This window comes from Penicillium longicatenatum, assembly GCF_028827895.1.
Source record: "Penicillium longicatenatum strain IBT 33135 chromosome Unknown contig_6_segment0_segment0, whole genome shotgun sequence".
NCBI lineage: Eukaryota > Fungi > Ascomycota > Eurotiomycetes > Eurotiales > Aspergillaceae > Penicillium > Penicillium longicatenatum.
Genome location: NW_026643123.1, coordinates 887,987 through 905,227, shown reverse-complemented (window position 1 = coordinate 905,227; position 17,241 = coordinate 887,987). Strand labels below are relative to the sequence as shown.

Here is a 17,241-nt window from a genome sequence, read left to right as displayed (position 1 = left end):
AACCCACTCGAAAATGATAACAAGATCGTGTGTTTCAGGCTGTAATCGGTCCGTATAATACCATACACCTTAATCTACCGAGTGTTTCACATAAAAACCCCGCCACTGGAAATTCTATCCAGGGTCCCCTACCCCCCGAGATTAATACCTATCCCGTCTAGCCCGTTCGCAATATGAGTATATGAGGATAGTCGGGGAATTCTGGACCTGTCCAAACGACTCTAAATGAGGTTCCAGAAAATTACTCTGACCCGACCTGAGTGGGGGTACACTTGGCACGGAGCTGGATTCTGGAACCTACGATATTCCTACCCTTGAGCTAGACACGGGCCGTGCTGGGTGGGACAGATTTGATTATGTTGTTTACGGCGAACCGAGTTGTGGTCCAGCCACATATCGACTCACGCTGATCTAAACTCTTCCAGGATCTTAGTATTGACGTCCACTCTTCGCTATCCCTGCTTTTCGGATATTGGCTCATTCAGATCGTCTAAACACGAGCTTTACTCGGAGTCACTTACTCGAGCCATTTCGTCATTGACAGGGTCCATCTACGCGCACGGAGAAGGTTTCCATCCTGAAACACCGGGGAGCTTCACTACTAAGCGACTAGGGGTCAACTTACCACACCACCCCGCTGGTTTGAAGAATTTGCAATGGAATTGTAATGAATGATGGTTCTCTTTTGGTTCGCTATGTGACTGTATTGACAAGGGTGTTTCGAAGACTGTGCTCAGACCCATCACCGAATCTAGACGTCAGAACAGATGGTCGGCTTAGGGTGTTCCGTCGCTCCAATCAAATGTTGTTGAAGGTAATTTATGTTTGAGTAGGGGTGCACAATATTAACCGATCGGCTAAGTACGCAATTTAGTACTGTACGGTTGCTTATGGCATTAGCCTTGTTCCAAGTTTAAATACTATACTCTTGAAACTCTAAGCTATTTCTTAATTTCCGTAGGGCGATCTAAGCTTTTTGAGGGACTAGACATTCTGATAAAATTGGTCAACCTTGGAACGGATTATATCTTCAGTTTTATCTCTATACATATTAGTTTTATCTTGTTTGCAGCCTTGAATAACTGTAATATTCTGATTGGCGTCATCCCCTCCCCCCCTTGCCGAAACCAGAGGTTGCGCTGGGTTTTGCCCCAAAGCTTCTGTTGTAAAGCTCAACCAGCCTGTAGCACCCCCTAACTCTCATGCAAGACACAATCTGCGTAGAGAAAGAGTTGGAAATTTGCCTCCATTGCTTCCCTCGCCTATCGAACGTACTTTGGGCTGTAAGCTGGAAGGTCAATTTGACTGACATATTGGTATTCGAGTAGCATATGTAGTACTTACCCAATTTTGGCTAGCAGATAGATCGAGAATGGGCTTGAACATGCATGGTGGCACCGCGCTTATACTTGCAGCCTCCACTGCGCCGCAGTATGGGCAGCAGTTTCATTTCCTCGGCACTCAGGGGGGCATGGAATGCGATATGGCCCTTCTCCCCTGAAGTTTGACTACTGTCGCGAGTACTTTGCTGCTTGGACCCTATTTAAAAGAGGTCAGAAGTTGAAGGCGGCCCATTCGGACTCTGCTCATAGAATTAGGACGGGAGAATATGATAGGGAAAAGATGGAGGGAGGAAGAATGGGGAAGCGGGGGTCCATGGTTGAGGTGGAACGGAGAGGAAGGGTGAGAGCGGAATGAAGAGGCGAAGAGGAGAGGAGAGGAGAGGAGAAGAGAGGAGTGGATGGGAGAGAAAAGCGATGGAAAGAAGAAGATAGAGGAAAGAGCGGAGATAACTAAGAGACAAGAGCAGAATAGAAAGCTATGGAAGAAAGCTCATCCGACTCACCATGCTATATGTGTATATGGAGTAGCTTAGGTTGTGACATTCGTGATGAGAGCCTCTTATTATCAATGAGTAGACGGCCCTGGGGTAGGTACACACTTGAGCTCTCAGCTTTATACGATATCAACCTCATTGTCTTCTATGTCTGCCCTGCTTCCAAGATCACATTGGGGTCACTGCCTACTAAACTTACATTACTCTTGAAGTAAAATATGTTTCATTTACAAGTAACAGAAAAAAAGGCGCTTGGACGTGAATATATGGGGTAACATTTGCTCAAAATGTACAGTGTATTTTGCAATCTCTATTCATGTAGGAGGGCTCATATCTAGTTCTTGATCCCAGTCCCATTTTGGCGAGCCGTCGTTTGATGGAATCGGGGACATGACTGGAAGTGGATATGCAACTAAAATATCCGGGTCTAGATCATTTGCTGTGTGTTCCTCATCAGGACTAGTGTCAATAGGAATCGAAGTTGGAGGAGTCAGGCAGTCCGGACTTGTCACTTGGGGTTCTGCAGGTTGTGTCGTCAAGGCCTCCTGGAAGACTGGATTCCGAGAATCCATCATTGCCCAGTAATCAATAACGTATTTGAGTATAGTCAGCTCCGTCGGGGTGAATTCGCTCGTGCATGGCTCGTTGCGCAGAAGTATTTTGCTGTATCTTGGACAATGGGTGATAAAATTTTCCAAAGCATTTGCCTAGAACCAAGGAATTAGCAGAATCATAAACATTTGGAGATATTGCGTACCATAATATTTGCATTGTCCCATAGATCAAACATCTCGGAGAGGTATTCAAAGGCTGGTTTCAAATTCTCTGCTGAGCTTTGGCGGATAGAAGAATCATCACAGTGCATGAATATTCCATGGATTGTGCTTGCCAGCACCATGCTGTAACTGTAGACCGAGGTAATTGGCATATATCCAGCAGCCTTTGCTTCAAGGAGGACCGTGATCAAAGACCCAGCGTGAGATAGACTTCGCCTGCGAGTATCTTCTAGCCACATTAATGGCATATCGGAGTGTGAACGGGATTCGATTTTCAACCCGATTAAGAAGGGATGGTTGAGAATGCAAAGGCATAAATGGTATAATGTATGTGAGAGGACCATATGTGAGATCTGCTCACGGTCGGGTTTGGAGGATTCGGCTTGGGGCTGTGTTTGACTTGGTGCCCCTGGAATGGGACCATTTTGTAGAGCAAGCTGCTTCAAATACTCCAGATCCCGATGGATCATGGCATGCTCAGAGCCGGATTTCCAAGGGGGCGTTGACTGGCATCTCAGCTTGCTCATCATGTATTTAGTAGTTCGTCCCAAGCAAGCAACGAACCCAATACTAATACCGAACATTCCCGAACGAGGTGAAAGGTTTCGAATATTCTCGTTAAACAGCTCACTTAGCGTTATAGAGGGTAATCGTTTTTCAGAGCGATAATGTGTCGGCAGGTTGAGGTGTAAATCCGAGTCGTGAATAGCGGGTGGTCGTTGAAAAGAGCAGCACACAAATCGATCTAGCAAGTACAGTGACCAAAAAAGGTTGCGTCGCTCGTCGCGCTCGAGTTCAGGAAGATTGGATGGTGGTTCCAACATCATATCCAAGTCCTGAGCGATTCGTACCGACATCCCAATCTTCACCCAAGCATTTCGGCGCCGGCCCGCTTCAGCACGTCTCAGTATCCCTAATCCACTCTCGAGAGCTCCAATCGCAAGTTTACTCACCGGTCAAATCTATAGCCGCCAATATCACCAGAGACTGAATGACATCCACATCATCATCTTTATCCAATGGATTGGAGGATGTCGTGATCAACTCCCATGAGCACCGAGCATAGCTGTCAATTGTACTTCGTTTTCTTTCCATCCATTGTGAGCGCGACGAGTAGCGCGTGGCGGAGGCAATCAAGGCCAATTTTAGGTGTAGAGGGACTCGGTCTTGTTGGACCTTTTGGTAAAAGAAGGTGGCATTGAAAAATCCAAATGGCTTATTGTGGCAATGCCTGAAATAGATGTTGCAAGCTTCAAGAAACACTTTATCTGGAGCGGGGAGGTCGCTGGATTTCCGTCAGGTTCCGTAACAAGGGGAATCTGGAGAAGTTTAGGAAATCTGAAGGAACACGAGAGTACTTACCCTGAGAGATACCTTTCGGGCTCCATCAGATCAAAAGATGATTTTTCAAATCCAATTATGACAATTGTTGAGGTGAGACCGAAAGAGAGTTAAGGAGTTGGAGCATGTGATCAGGCGAAGGCCACAATTATAAGCCCCACATGCTTAACCCCGCATTTGCTTGTTGTTCCACTTTCTCCTGAAGATGCGTTGAGGACACTGAATGCTTCTTTCAAGTGCTTAAATGTCTTCAATCTTCAATCTTTAGAGAATAATGTGTATCAACAACGTAGTATTAGCTACGTAAATGTAGAAAGTGGATACCTCCGTCTCTAACCGAGTTATGTAACGAAAAGAAAACTTGCGTTGGACAAGTCTACGAAAAAGATTCGAATCATACCTCTACTAATAAGTCCACCGATCAGACTAAGTGGGACGGGTTTCGGTTCGTACTCGTCTAGATCAGATCGGTCGTCAGGATCCCAAAAGTGCGCAGTAGGCACCGTGGACAACAAGCTTAGCAGATCACCAACCGATGTCATTAGACCGCTTTATTAAACCATAGAAACGTTTACGAGCCCGGACTTTATGCATTCTCTCATTTTATTACTTATAGTTATCTAATTCATTAAATTTAACCCTTTAACCTAGAATCCTTCGTAGCGGTCATGCTATCGCTCACCTTGAGCAGTTCGTCTCAGTCATGCGGCTTTGGCTCGCAAAGTTAATGTCTAGGTGTGCGACCAGTAAGTCATAGACTGGGACTCCAGTCCAATTCGCCATCATGTAAAATCTGAAAAGTGACTTGACATTACCGGTATGTTTGTCCTGATCTCCTGTCTAATACCGAATCTAAGGACTCGTACAGCCCCTCGAGACGCTGCACGATTTCCCAGCTCTGCCTGGGCATTTAAGCATTCTCCCCCTGAATGAGGTTAACCAATTCGAGTATAGTGCAGTATCTTGATTGAAATATTGTCAGTGTTCTAGTCTTTCATCATAATGCTTCTTCTTTATTTCGGCTAGGAAATTCATGATTCCATCTTGGATTCGTTCATCGCAGCTGAATCCATGCCTCAAACTCACAACATCGTCAGTTTGCAGTATCAAGGCTAACTATTCAGCCAGATCCGGTTCAGTTATGTTCCAACACCATTCTGGAGAAACTATAATCAAGTCGTTGATGGGCGCCCCCTTATGGACCCATCTCGTTCCGGTCGTCCGACTTCACGGGGATTACAACGTCCAACGAAAGCCTTTTGTCCGAGGGTCCGATCCCGCCTTTAAGCAGTGGCCTTCTTATCCTCAGTCTTGAGAGGTTTGTATTTCGTACGAGTCTTTTAATCATCCACTCGAGCCCCATAATTCTTTAGATCCTTCTTAGTCTTTGATCTCTGACTCTCGGTGTCCTTTATATCCTTGAATTTCTGAGCTCTCGAAGTATCCTTGGTCTGGGTTCTCTTTCTACACCGGAATCTCAAGTGTCTCTGGTAATCTTGGTACTCTCTGCTGGTCAATGTTTCCTCCCCTTGTTTCCCTGTCGATCCTCAGAGGAGTAGGAGACTGATCTAGCTCGATCTCTCGCATATATGGTACATAGTTGATTGACGGAAAAAGAATTTCAATTATTGAGGACGGATGATATTTCTGAGAATGAATACCTTCGAAGGGTTTATGATTCGAAAAACTGGAACAGTTTATGGGCGCATTCCTAATTTAATGCCGACTGCTGTCGCCTCTCATGTTGCAAACACAGAGATTGTTTCAAACCCTAATCATGTGATACGCTCATATAGATATGAGTCGCTGTAAACAATCTGTTCTGGAGCTACTTCTTCAGCCTCCTTGGTAGTCTTCAACTTCATTTACCCTTCACAAGATAGACCTTGTGCTGGTGCTGTGAAGTACTAACCAAAATGTTTCATATCACTCCATGTCCCACACGTCATTTATGGCGGAGCCAGGTAATCTTCTCGCCGCTTCTTAGACCCCACCGTCATTATGCCTGCATTAGATCAATTGAGAGCCCGACCACAGCCCATGGTCCACCATACTGAATGAAACCGAAAGGGTAGAGGATGGGTGTGGGGCAGGATACTAGCCCATCCGCCCGGCGCCAATTCCGCTCAGTATCATACTTGATGGGCGGAAAGAAGGCGTGTTGTGCCAACTTTACCTTCCCTGCGAGTCTATACTCGTCCCACAGCAAGTAATTCCATTCTCGGCTTGTGTGGACTTGCACAGAAGTAAGAATGCTCCCTCCATAACATGCCGTCATCTCGGATGTTCATCTACAGCTGCAAGCCTTGTAGATCGGCTTTCAGCTCGTTACCCCACATCGCTTAGCTTCTTTCATACGTCTCTGGTGGTGGTGAAAGACTCCACTTAAAGCATTTTTGCTATCAGATCTGGAATTTGGCGCGCTAGATATAATGACACACTTGCAGGCAGTAGCAGCATAATCAGCCCCATCATCCGAGCGTTGTTAATTCGGACGGCCACACCGCAAATAACGATCGATAGCCGCTTCTATCCAATGTTTTCGAGCCGGAGAGATGCGAGTCAAGGCGAGCTGAAAGTCGGATCCACAGTCCCCGCTGATTGTCGGCCATTATCCTGCAAAGATCACAGGCGGGTCCCCAGGAAAGCGTTTGCAGCAAGAATTGTGCCCAGAGAAAATGGAGTGGGTTCGTGCTACGCGAGTGGGTGGATCATGATCAAATCTACTCGTGCTCTCATTTTGAATCCATTGGCCGACCCACCCGAGAATCTATACCCATTATAGACAATGACGCCTGTCCGCCAATGCACTTTCCTTCCCTGAGGGAAATACATTAAGCCCAGCAAGCCCCTCTTCATCACTTCGCATGCACTCTGAGTATCTCTGAAAAATCACCGCACGCTTGTCTCCCCCAATATAGTTTCGTTTCCGCTACACACCATGTCCGACGATCCTGCCAAACGATATGCTGATATCATGGGGTATAAACCTCATGGACACTTCCTCTACAAGCCTCTAGACGCTAATAGGATACCCCTTGGGTCAGTCGGCTATTTCCACAGGACTGGAGACTGGTGTGAACTTGTCAATCTGATGGAAAAAGGCAATCCAGAAGCAAACGGGTACAAGCCGTTCCGTCACCCCCTGGAAGTGGATAAAGTGCAGGAGTGTTACTGGGACAAGCAATCTGGCGAAAGCGAGGTAGGACGGAGCTCCCGGGCCACTGCTGAAGCTTCTGGCGCGATGGCTGCTGCCCCAATCGATGTGTCTGCCCAGATGAAGCATAAAACTTCGTCGACCGGCAGTGCAGCCCTCATTACCGGCTCTGTGGTGCGTTACTACAAGCTAAAGGATCCCTTCAAGTTTCAAATAATGGATTGGGTGGACGAGAATGCGGCAGAGTTTATCAAGTCCCGGCGTCAACGTCACGAAATCAGAGATCGTGGGCTGTTCGTGATTATGGCTGTTTGGGTCACCGATGAGTGTGCGGTCAAACTCACTACGGGTAAAAACAGCGAGGTTGATTTGTCGCTGGACCTGGGAGCTACGGGAATCGGTAAGATAGGCGGCGGTATTGGGGCTTTTGATAAGCTCAAAAGAGAAGACTGGAGAACATACACCCCAGAACAGGTAATTGAAGACTGTTTCCCTCTCGCAACTCGCCATCAATATTGGGACTCGATTGTTAATACCGTGCAGGCCGAAAATGGCCACGTCGTCTCGTTTGCAGGCGTGGAATACTCTCTCAAATTTCTCGCGAAGAAACGAACCGTGGTATGTGCCTTTTTCCTATGGGATGCTTGCTGTGGAAATGAACTGACAGAAACAATCCAGCCTGTCGAAATCTCACAGATGACAATCAGTCTAAAGGCTCCCAAACCCAATCTGGAGTACACAACTATCAATAAAGATGGGACCTTGATAGAGCAGACAGCTGGGGAAGATAAGACGGCGGAGTCTGAAACCGACAGCGAGGAGGAGGATGCGGGAGAAAGCGTGTGTAAAGTGATTGGGATAGATGATAGTGATGATGAGGCAGAGAAGGAAAATGTGAAGCAGCAAGAATCTGCCAAAATAAGGCTGATGGAGAAGCTTGTGCAAATTCGGCAGATTGAAAACGAGGAGCAGAAAAAAGAGGAGTTCAGTAAGTTCTTGAAGGAGGACCCACAGGCTGCGGCTGCCACTACCATGCAGTACCATGAGGTACAGACATTTCTAGCATGAACTGGAATCTCCAAATGTGCTTATCTTTTCGATGTTTGTGTCTAAGAGTAGAAGATCAATCGAATCGGTGCAATGTGATTCTTACATAGCAAGTTATACAATAGCCCATGAGAAGCATTTTTTTGCTGATACTCGTAGCTGTTCTTTGCCCACGTACCCTCAAATACAAGATTAACCGGATACTAATTAGGGGTTGAAAGAACTTTTCTATGTTGTTCGAGATGGAAGGTGAGAGCGGTCGATGACGTACTGGTATCCTTTTGAATCGGCTTGAATGAATTGTTTATTAGAAAAATTCAATGACTACGAAGGCTGGACGAGGCATAGAATGGATTTTTGTCAGTATGGTTTGGTTCTAGACTTTGGAATCACGAAGACAAAGATAATGCGTCAACTCCTGTCCACGGGTTTTGAGTGAGAAGAAGAGTCCAGGAACAGGAAGCATATCACTGATAAAAAAAGAGTTTCATAGCTTGGTGAGCGGGATAGATAATGAGAGTATGAAGGGTAGATCAATGCTCGATTTAGAAGACCGAGGAGACTCTATCTATAGATCACCCAAGATACCTGCGAGCTTTCAACATTTGTTACATCGACCGCCATAACCGCAGAATACCAAGATAGAGTTTCTGCTTGTTTCTAAGATGAAATGTAGTGCAATTTACCTCACGCCATAACATTATCTCTCTAAACGTCTAATTTAAACTCTAATTTAAACATGACGCTTTCATACAATCAAAGCTTCAAACACACTCAGCCTTGATGCTGTAAAGAGTAGCATCAGCCGCAAAGCACTGCTTCTCAGAAGTCACGCTAACCGCCTCGAACAAATCGGAATCATCACATCCAGAAGCAAGGTAGGTGTTGAGGACGGCAGAGGTACCGTCAGCACAAGAGCTAGACTCAACATAGGCAGTGAATGACTTGATGGGGAAGTTCTCGACATTGACACAGGATCCAGCGTAGGCATTGGTGGCATCAATGCTGGGAATGGTGCAGTTGGTGTAGTAGTAGGCTGCGTAGCCAATGGTGGGGTTGGCTGTAGCGGCAACGGCCATGGCGGCGATGAGGGCGAAAGTCTAGACTTGATGTTAGTGGACGTAATAGCATCAGGATATTATCTGTTTATAGTACCTTGGAAACCATTGTGTAGGTAGTTTATTTGAACAAAGGTAGAGATGTTTGAGAAGATAGTCTGCTGGATTGATGTGTTGTTCTACCTGAGAAGGAAATCTACACCCTTTTATACATCACTTTGGCCCCCAGATACCAAAAATAATCAGATGGTGAGCTTAGAAGGTGTTTCGACGCTCTAACCGCTTCCTACTAGCCTCATGTATAGCCTAAGCCAAAATCGAGTTAGTTAAGCTTTCTTCAGTGGCGTTCTTGGGACTTACGTATGCTACGGCAGTGAGATCTCCATTTTGCAGAACCAAAGTAGTTCGCGTCGGCAAAATCCACTATGACTAGCCTGTTGAAGTTAGATTCTCGGCTTGTATGATCTATTCAGTCAGCTTACTGAAGGTGGCGTGGATGGAAGGGTCTACACCGGTATCCCGTGGAGATCGGATTAAGCTTGAAGGGAATAAAGTAAGTGATTTATAGAGCTCTGATGCATGAAGTTGGAAATAGAAGCTTTTGAGGGAAGAGGTGTTTTAGTTTTTTTTTTAAAAAAAAAGAGTAAAGTATCAGCGGCAGTGGCATTTTGTTTGTATGGTCTGACTGGACTGGGATCCAGGAACATCAAACTGACAGTGGATCCTTAGTAAATCACTAGTGGATCACAAAAATGTCAAAAGCCATTTACCATTTTAGGAACTCCTGTCAGCCAATATGCTCGATGTACCGCTTCCACTTCACAACATCTATGTAACTGGTGGTCTTACTCAATAAGCGAGATTTCTCCGGGTCCGGTCCTATGCCAAGACACGCGGACTTTCTTGGCAGGCTGTTAAGGAACGTGCCGGAACAGAGTAGTTTAATTTAGATGAGATGGGTTGGGCACCAAGTTAAGGGTACAGACCCTGGCGATACTATGGGGGAACCGGAAACCTTCGTTGACTCTCTTATTTCTACCCTTCGTGTGTCAAGATCTCAATAGGACCATAGAATATAGTTGCAGCTTTGGTGCTGGAATCTGTTGCAATTGACAAAACGAATGACCAGGTGGGCAAAATATGGCTTATTTTTAGGCGTGCTATGCTTGAGTCCCGCCTCGGAGATACCGATAATAGATATGACTGTGGCTTGCTTAGATACCCATTATTCAGAGATTACTAACTCGGAAATTCTTGCTAAACACCCCAATGTGACTTCCTGCATACCCAGTTATTTTTATTTCCAATGTACTAGTCATGCAATTGATCGATCCGAAGGGACGTTAAATTAGGTAGAACATGATGAGTGCCACTGATTCAATATTAGAAACTTAAAATGCACCTATCCTTACGCCAAGCGACCCCGAATGTGATTACATCCATGCACACCTAGGAACAACGGCCCCACGCCCAGCAACTCCCTTCTCCCCAAACTTTGCCACATACCACCTACGCCCCCACCGGGCATGAGGCAGCATATTCGCAACAGCATTGATGACAAACAGAACAGCCGGCAACGGAAGTGGGATGCCCAGGAGATCCGCACTCCAAGCCGCAGGGATAACCCACGGCGCAGCATGAAGAGGCGGAGCAACATTCTTCATTCCAGAAAGCGGGAAGACAGCCGTCCCAACAAGCGCAAACCCAACCCATTCAAGCCACTCGAAAACATAATGCGGGTACAAGATTGTGCGGAAGACCCCCTCAACTGGGGGAATAACGTACACCTTGTGGAACTTGTTACCATCCTTCCCGGTCGAGTCCGCAATCACAGTGTTGGTATCCGATTTCTTAGAAGAGCGCTGCTCAGCTGACTCTCTCCGAAGCCGGAAAAGCTCCGTTTCGGAATAAATATTTCCTGCCATGCCCAAGGAGAACAAGATCGTTCCGATGAAAGGGAGGATCTGCACGAGAGTGAAACCGAATGATGCCGGGTTCAAAGCTGAAGCGCCGTCTGTCTTGAATCCTGGGATCGGGATGACGTAGCCGATTAGCCAGCCTGAGATACAGGAAGCATTGAGCCAGTTGAAGCCTACGGCGCTAAGCATGATGAATACGTGAATGGGGGACATGCTTGGCGCTGAGAAGAAGGGTGAGATTATTGCACGGTTTAGGTAGTGAGTGCAGTAGAGCGCAGCGACGAGCTGATTAGGTGCTGGTAGCTCAAAGAAGCTTGGTGAGGCTTGAGAGAGGTTGTAGATCAGGACCACTGGGCCTGGGATTTCCATGATACACCAAGCTAGCCGGCCAGGTAGGTTGAAAATGGAGCTTTTCATGGAGGTTTTGCCTGCTGGATGCCATGATAAGAACCATTGGATGACCGAGAACTGTGGATGTTGTGAGCTAGGCGCATGTAAGCTTGGCGGCTTGTTTACTTACGACTGGGAAGTACTGGAATGCGGCTAGCACCCCTGTGTAGGCTGCTGGTGTTGGAGGGGAAAAGTCCTCAATGGATGGCATTGCACCCCAGCTGGTAGAGAGAGCGGCCCCCATGGTGGGATTATGTGAGGTGGAACAAACAAAACCTTGGGGATCAAAAGGGTATTAAGCTCTAGTGGAGAAACTCAGTCCGGATTTAAAGTTGCAGGGAAGGTGATGTAAGTGTCCTAAACAGGAAAGCGGTCATGATGACTACAACATTCAACTCTATTGTAAGGCTATGTATTCATTTCAGATTTAAGCGGAGGTATCCATCTCCGACGGGGCCTTCCGCCCGGTTCTTTCAGCCTTGAACGCTTCAATCTTGGCTTTAAGCTCGATGTCTATGGAAGTTAGTCATTTGTGCGCAAACGAAACAGTCACAGGTCTTACCGGGTATCACGTCCTCCATGGTCAAGGGGACACGATTGAAAGGATCATTGGGGTCACTGAGTAAATGTGATCGAATAGTAGCGCGGTCGATCGACATCCGGGAACTGGGAAGAATAACAGGGTCTTCCATGAGAGTGTACATGAGGGGATCTGGCAAGGTCAGCAAGCATTTCATAATGGTATTCTTGATAAACATACCTAGGTAATCATCTGGGATCTCGCCCAGGTCCTCCTCTGCTTGTTCATCAGCTGCCCGGGCCTCCATTACCTTCTTCTGCAGTTGACCCCAGCGTCGCAACTCTTCCGGAGATTTCAACGACCACTTGCGCAAAATATCTGCCGCCTTTTCGAAGTTCGCTGGCTTGTACGACCGGCCATCACGGGCAACGGCGGTGATAAAATTCTGCTTTGACATCAAGTTCAGATACACGTCGATGATCTCACTCAGGAGGGCGCGGGGATTGAATCCATATTCTTGAAGGTTATCCACACGCAGGGTAGAGCTCTTCGGCCCCACCATAGCATCAAGGTTGTAGTCCAGCATGTCGGCTAAACGCTGGACAATTTCTGGCATGGTGAATGAATCGGCCAGGGCATCAGTAAAGAGCTTGAGCATGGAGACTGTCTCGTTGGTCAACTGCATGTATGATTTCGCACTGCGCTGCGCAGTCGCGAGGTGCTCCTCTCGCTCCTGGCGTGTGGTCTGATCCATCGTGTGGCCTTCTCGAGCCAACTCCTGCTGGGTTGTGTTGATGGTCTTGAAGGCACCAAAAGATTCATCAAGCACGTAAGTCACATCATTAAGTAACAGGTTCACGAATTGGACAAAGAAGTCCAGGTTCTGGCTGGCCTGGATGGACAGCTTCTCCCGGTATAGGGTGTTGGGCCAGATGCACTTGATGATCTGGAAAATCTCATATCGAATATTGAATTTGTCAAAGAACTGAGTGTGCGTACCAGTATGCTCTGCTTCAATGTAGAATTTCATAACAGCGTGAAGCAGGTTTTCATTGGCAAACTCCATCGAGTTGAGAAGGTCCACCAGAACACCTCGGGCACCACCGGGGCGGTTCCATGTGCCACGGAACAAGATAGAAACGAGACCAGCCTTGAGGTACGGGTTCTTAATGTAGCTGGAGCTCTCCAAGAATGCAATGCATAGCATGACTAATTCATCTCCCTGGGTAGCAGTGATGATATGTGGCAAACACCACATGATAAACTTAAAGTTGCTCACAATATCATCCAAGAAGTATTCAGGCAAGCATTTGAATATTTCGGGCTGTTGCTCGGGCAGAGGCAAGGTGACTTTCTCTTTCGGGAAGTTCACGCCCGAAACCAGTCTCAGGAGCCAGACTGTCACATAACGCATAAACAACATTGAACGTGCTTGCCATTGATCATCAAACAGCACACCCTGTAGACTGTACTTCAAAGCTATTCCAAGATCGAGCTTATCCTTGTACTTTTTTAGTGCTTGCTCGAATACTTGCAGCTGCCTGGGGTTTCCAGACCACCGATGACGTTCAAGTTCAAACTTTGTGATAGTGGATTCCATATGCCGCAGGTCCTTCTCAAGTTGCTCAAGCTTCGAGGTTAAAGATTCACTGCCGTAGTGATGTGCGGCCACGGTCAAGAAAAAGATCTCAGTGATAAAGTTAGACGTGCCCTCCGCCTTCTTGGAATAAAAGGCATCCGATTCATGCTGATCCGCGTTGATCTTTGTTTCATCACTCAGGTCCACTCGGGAATCCCGGTGAAGATACTCAGCATCAATGCGATCAATCTTACTAAAAGAGGCATCCATGAACGGCTCGCAGAGCTGATCGAGACATGTTGTGAGGTTGAACATGAACCCGTCTGATGAAACCTTCTCAGGATCAACCTGCATGGCCCGACGTTTATGGTTGATGTTCAAAGCAGCGGCAAACCAGTCAAGAACCCGATCTCTGGCCTCTTTCGAGGCGCGGATCATGTGATTGATGACATCCAGGAGGTCAGAGCTGACCAGCTGCTGTGTCATGCGAAGGGATCGCTGAGCATTCAAAATATATGCTTGGTCACGAGTCTTGGGGCTCGAGAAATATGACATGGTCACGTTGGCTTGCAGCGGTGAAAGACGGAACCAAGGGCCCAAAAGAGTGACCTTCTCAAAATTTGCTGGGTCCTTTGAATCGTTGAAGGTCGCTGATTCTGTGATTGCAGCAGCAATAGAAGCATGGCGAACTAGGTTTCGCAACGCCTGTCAAGACTGTTAGAACAAATTTATCTTATCGAGTGTAGTATAATGTGCACAAACCGTAGAATAGGGCTTGTAATCATCATTAATGTCCATGCTGGACAGATTCGTGCTGAGTTCCTCCACGGCAGCAATGAAAGCGGGCTTGACGCCCTCATCTTCCTCGAAACGCTTAACCGCCTCGCTAATGAATTCAAAATCAACACCCTTTTCATCCTCTGGGTCTACCAGTAGGTATGGCGCTAATGTAGATGTCTCTGGGGAATCAAAACCAAACATCTCTGGCATGGTAATAGCAAAGATGCAATAACTCATGCAAAGTCGACGTGCCTCACAGAGGACTTGAAATTTGGGGTCGTCATCTCTTGTCCGTCGAAATCCCTTATGCAACTTTGTGATGCGCTTCCAACACGGCAGCAGGTAGTCCAGTGGGCGTCCTTTCTCAGCCTTAGAGGCGGCTTCTAAGAGCGCTTGGTCCAAGATTTCCGTCCCAATGAGCAACTCTTTTTCTTGGCTCAGCAGCTCGTTACGCAATTCAGGAAGAAACACTCGGCGGCCCTGTAGGTCTCGGTGGCCCTCCTCCTTCAACGTAAGTTTGAACACAGCACTCAAGGTCCGATCTCCGAATGTCTCAATAGTCTCGATTCTTCCGGGTGGTGGGGTCCCTGGAGTGGATGGTGCAGTCGAGCGTGGGCGCTCCGGGGCAGGAGTTGTGGGGGTGATCTTGATCCGCTTTCCCTCAAAACGCTGGGGTGTCTGTGCGGCGGATGGTGAGGCTGGTCGGGAATCACTGGACGCATTTTGGCGGATTGGCGACCGTGACGGTGAGGAAATGGCAGAGTTTGGGGGCGAATCGGATGATCCCTCGCCAGAAGAAGAGGGTACCGGGTTTGAGAGTTTGGCAAGTCGCTTATTGCGGATCTAAATCGTATGCGAGGAGTGTTCATTAGCGACTGCGGAGTGATAAATGACGGCTCTTCGGAATGGTGACAAACCTTGTCCGCGTCAGAAAGTGTGTCCGACATTCTAACCCTGATTAAATTCTCGTAATATCACAGGTTGGAAAAAATCAGCCGAGGACGCTGTTGTCCCTGTATGAGCAAGTGTAAATCGCGTAATCGCGGACAGTCAAAGTGTGCGGAGGGAATTGTCCTTGGGGCCAGTTCAGAGATGCAGAGATCGCCGGTGACCAGCACTGAGCCCAGTGCAGGCGATTAAATTTTCCTAATATCGGGGTATAAGCGGTCTCAAGTGCGGGGAGATGGGGTCGAGACTGGATGTTCTGCCATGATCGCTGAGATTCCCTCACATGTTCTTCACTGGGGATGATGCCCTTGACTAAGCACATACACATTTTCAACCAGTCAAACCACGCTTAACGTGGTTGGTATAAAATTCAATCCCGTGCAGTTTTTGGTAGTCGTGATCAATGAAAATATTAATATTTACCTAAGTAGATGCACATTCTTTCTATGAGAACAATTCTCGGTCAACTTGGCTTTCAAGTCCACGAGAGAACCGAATGCATTTGGAAATATACACGAAATCCAAAGAGAAACCCAACATTAGAACGCCGCCCATCTCGTATGTGCTATTGTTCCTTCAAGGCTAATGCAGAAACCACAAATCTGACGCACCATCTTAGAATTTCCCCCTAAGGGATTCCAACTTGCGGCAGCTCTTTAACTCCATTGCTCGGGCCTCCTTCATCTTGTCCACATCAGGGAAGAACCAACCCTGCGCCTCTTGAATCCTTCGGTCTCGCAAATTCACCTCGCCGTCGCATTCATACCGTAGCGCTGATACGTAATCCACCTCCACTCTTTGGTCTAATTGCCTGAGTTTGCGAGGACTTAAGTCCTCCACGTCAAGTGGGTTGACAAAGTAGTTGATATTAAGCTTGGGAGTAGTGCGACCCATGGTATGAGGTGGCTTGGCTGTATCATATCGGTACGAAGGACCCGTGGGAGAAGAAGAGCCAGAAAATAGAGACGAGAGGAGAGGAAGGACGAAAAGAATGAGGAGAGGCATGAGTTGGCGAAGGATAGACCATGCGTCAGGAGCAGGCTGTGGCTGTCCTGAGTTGGTCGGGCGAGGTCGTCGTTGCGGTCCAGCGCCTCCGAAGTGATGCACACGAATGTTTGGGCCACCAAAACTAAATTGGGGACCACCGAAACCAAATTGAGCGCCGGGCTGGGCGCCGCCGAACTGGGGTCCTAGATCATGGTATCAGTATGGTGTCGAACGGTGATCGTTTATGCAAGGACCCGATAACATACCATTGAAGAACTGATCGAACAGGTCCTCTACAGAGATACCTCCGTTGCCTCTCCCTCGAGGGAACCCACCACCTCCAAATCCACCGGCGCCGCCAAACGGTGAGCCACCACCAGCAGAGGCGCCAGAACCGGGGTTGAATCGGGTCGATGCATCTCCTCCATCAAGATCATACATTTCTCTCTTCTTAGGATCCGAGAGGATATTATTCGCATGCGATAGCACTACCAAAGACAAATTAGCGGCGAAATTAAATGGCATGTAGACCTGATCTCTCACGTACTCTTAAATGCTTCATCCGCGCCGTCCCATCCGGTCTTATCCGGGTGTGTCAACAAACTCAGTGACCTGTAGGCCTTCTTAATTTCGTTATCTGACGCCTTGGATTCGCACGCAAGGATCTTGTATAATGCCTTGGGGTTGCATTTTCGAATCCGGTCAATAGCCTTCTTCTGCTCGGGTGTAAACTTGGGGCCCTGGTTGCCCTGGTTCTCGCGCGACCGCGCGCCATTGCCTTTGGCATCAGAGCCAGACGCTGTGGCTGAAGGCATTATGGATAAGGGGAAGGGTGGGATCTGGTGATCCGCGTATCGAGGTCAAATCGGCGAGGGGTGCGATGGGTGCGATGGGTGGCGTAA

General features: G+C 47.5%; 6 protein-coding genes across 6 annotated transcripts; 1 reads left to right on the top strand and 5 right to left on the bottom strand.

Annotated features, from left to right (window-relative positions):
• Nucleotides 1–2,151: 2,151 nt before the first annotated feature.
• On the bottom strand, nucleotides 2,152–4,001 carry N7484_008546 (fungal specific transcription factor domain-containing protein; the record flags this gene model as incomplete). Its single annotated transcript, XM_057118933.1, has 4 exons — nucleotides 2,152–2,544; nucleotides 2,595–3,505; nucleotides 3,567–3,898; nucleotides 3,976–4,001. 4 exons carry the CDS (start codon nucleotides 3,999–4,001, stop codon nucleotides 2,152–2,154), a joined length of 1,662 nt encoding a protein of 553 aa, XP_056968488.1.
• A 2,894-nt stretch (nucleotides 4,002–6,895) lies between these two features.
• N7484_008545 (uncharacterized protein) lies at nucleotides 6,896–8,179 on the top strand (the record flags this gene model as incomplete). Its single annotated transcript, XM_057118932.1, has 1 exon — nucleotides 6,896–8,179. The coding sequence occupies one exon, from the start codon at nucleotides 6,896–6,898 to the stop codon at nucleotides 8,177–8,179; it is 1,284 nt and encodes a 427-aa protein (XP_056968487.1).
• Nucleotides 8,180–8,922: 743 nt separating this feature from the next.
• On the bottom strand, nucleotides 8,923–9,325 carry N7484_008544 (uncharacterized protein; the record flags this gene model as incomplete). Its single annotated transcript, XM_057118931.1, has 2 exons — nucleotides 8,923–9,258; nucleotides 9,314–9,325. The coding sequence occupies 2 exons, from the start codon at nucleotides 9,323–9,325 to the stop codon at nucleotides 8,923–8,925; spliced, it is 348 nt and encodes a 115-aa protein (XP_056968486.1).
• A 1,324-nt stretch (nucleotides 9,326–10,649) lies between these two features.
• N7484_008543 (3-oxo-5-alpha-steroid 4-dehydrogenase family protein) lies at nucleotides 10,650–11,769 on the bottom strand (the record flags this gene model as incomplete). Its single annotated transcript, XM_057118930.1, has 2 exons — nucleotides 10,650–11,603; nucleotides 11,656–11,769. 2 exons carry the CDS (start codon nucleotides 11,767–11,769, stop codon nucleotides 10,650–10,652), a joined length of 1,068 nt encoding a protein of 355 aa, XP_056968485.1.
• A 183-nt stretch (nucleotides 11,770–11,952) lies between these two features.
• Nucleotides 11,953–15,351, bottom strand: N7484_008542 (ubiquitin-ubiquitin ligase UFD2; the record flags this gene model as incomplete). Its single annotated transcript, XM_057118929.1, has 5 exons — nucleotides 11,953–12,038; nucleotides 12,088–12,237; nucleotides 12,286–14,329; nucleotides 14,387–15,247; nucleotides 15,322–15,351. 5 exons carry the CDS (start codon nucleotides 15,349–15,351, stop codon nucleotides 11,953–11,955), a joined length of 3,171 nt encoding a protein of 1,056 aa, XP_056968484.1.
• Nucleotides 15,352–15,967: 616 nt separating this feature from the next.
• Nucleotides 15,968–17,154, bottom strand: N7484_008541 (J domain-containing protein; the record flags this gene model as incomplete). The annotated part of the gene is made up of 3 exons (XM_057118928.1): nucleotides 15,968–16,542; nucleotides 16,606–16,827; nucleotides 16,887–17,154. The coding sequence occupies 3 exons, from the start codon at nucleotides 17,152–17,154 to the stop codon at nucleotides 15,968–15,970; spliced, it is 1,065 nt and encodes a 354-aa protein (XP_056968483.1).
• Between the last annotated feature and the right edge of the window lie 87 nt (nucleotides 17,155–17,241).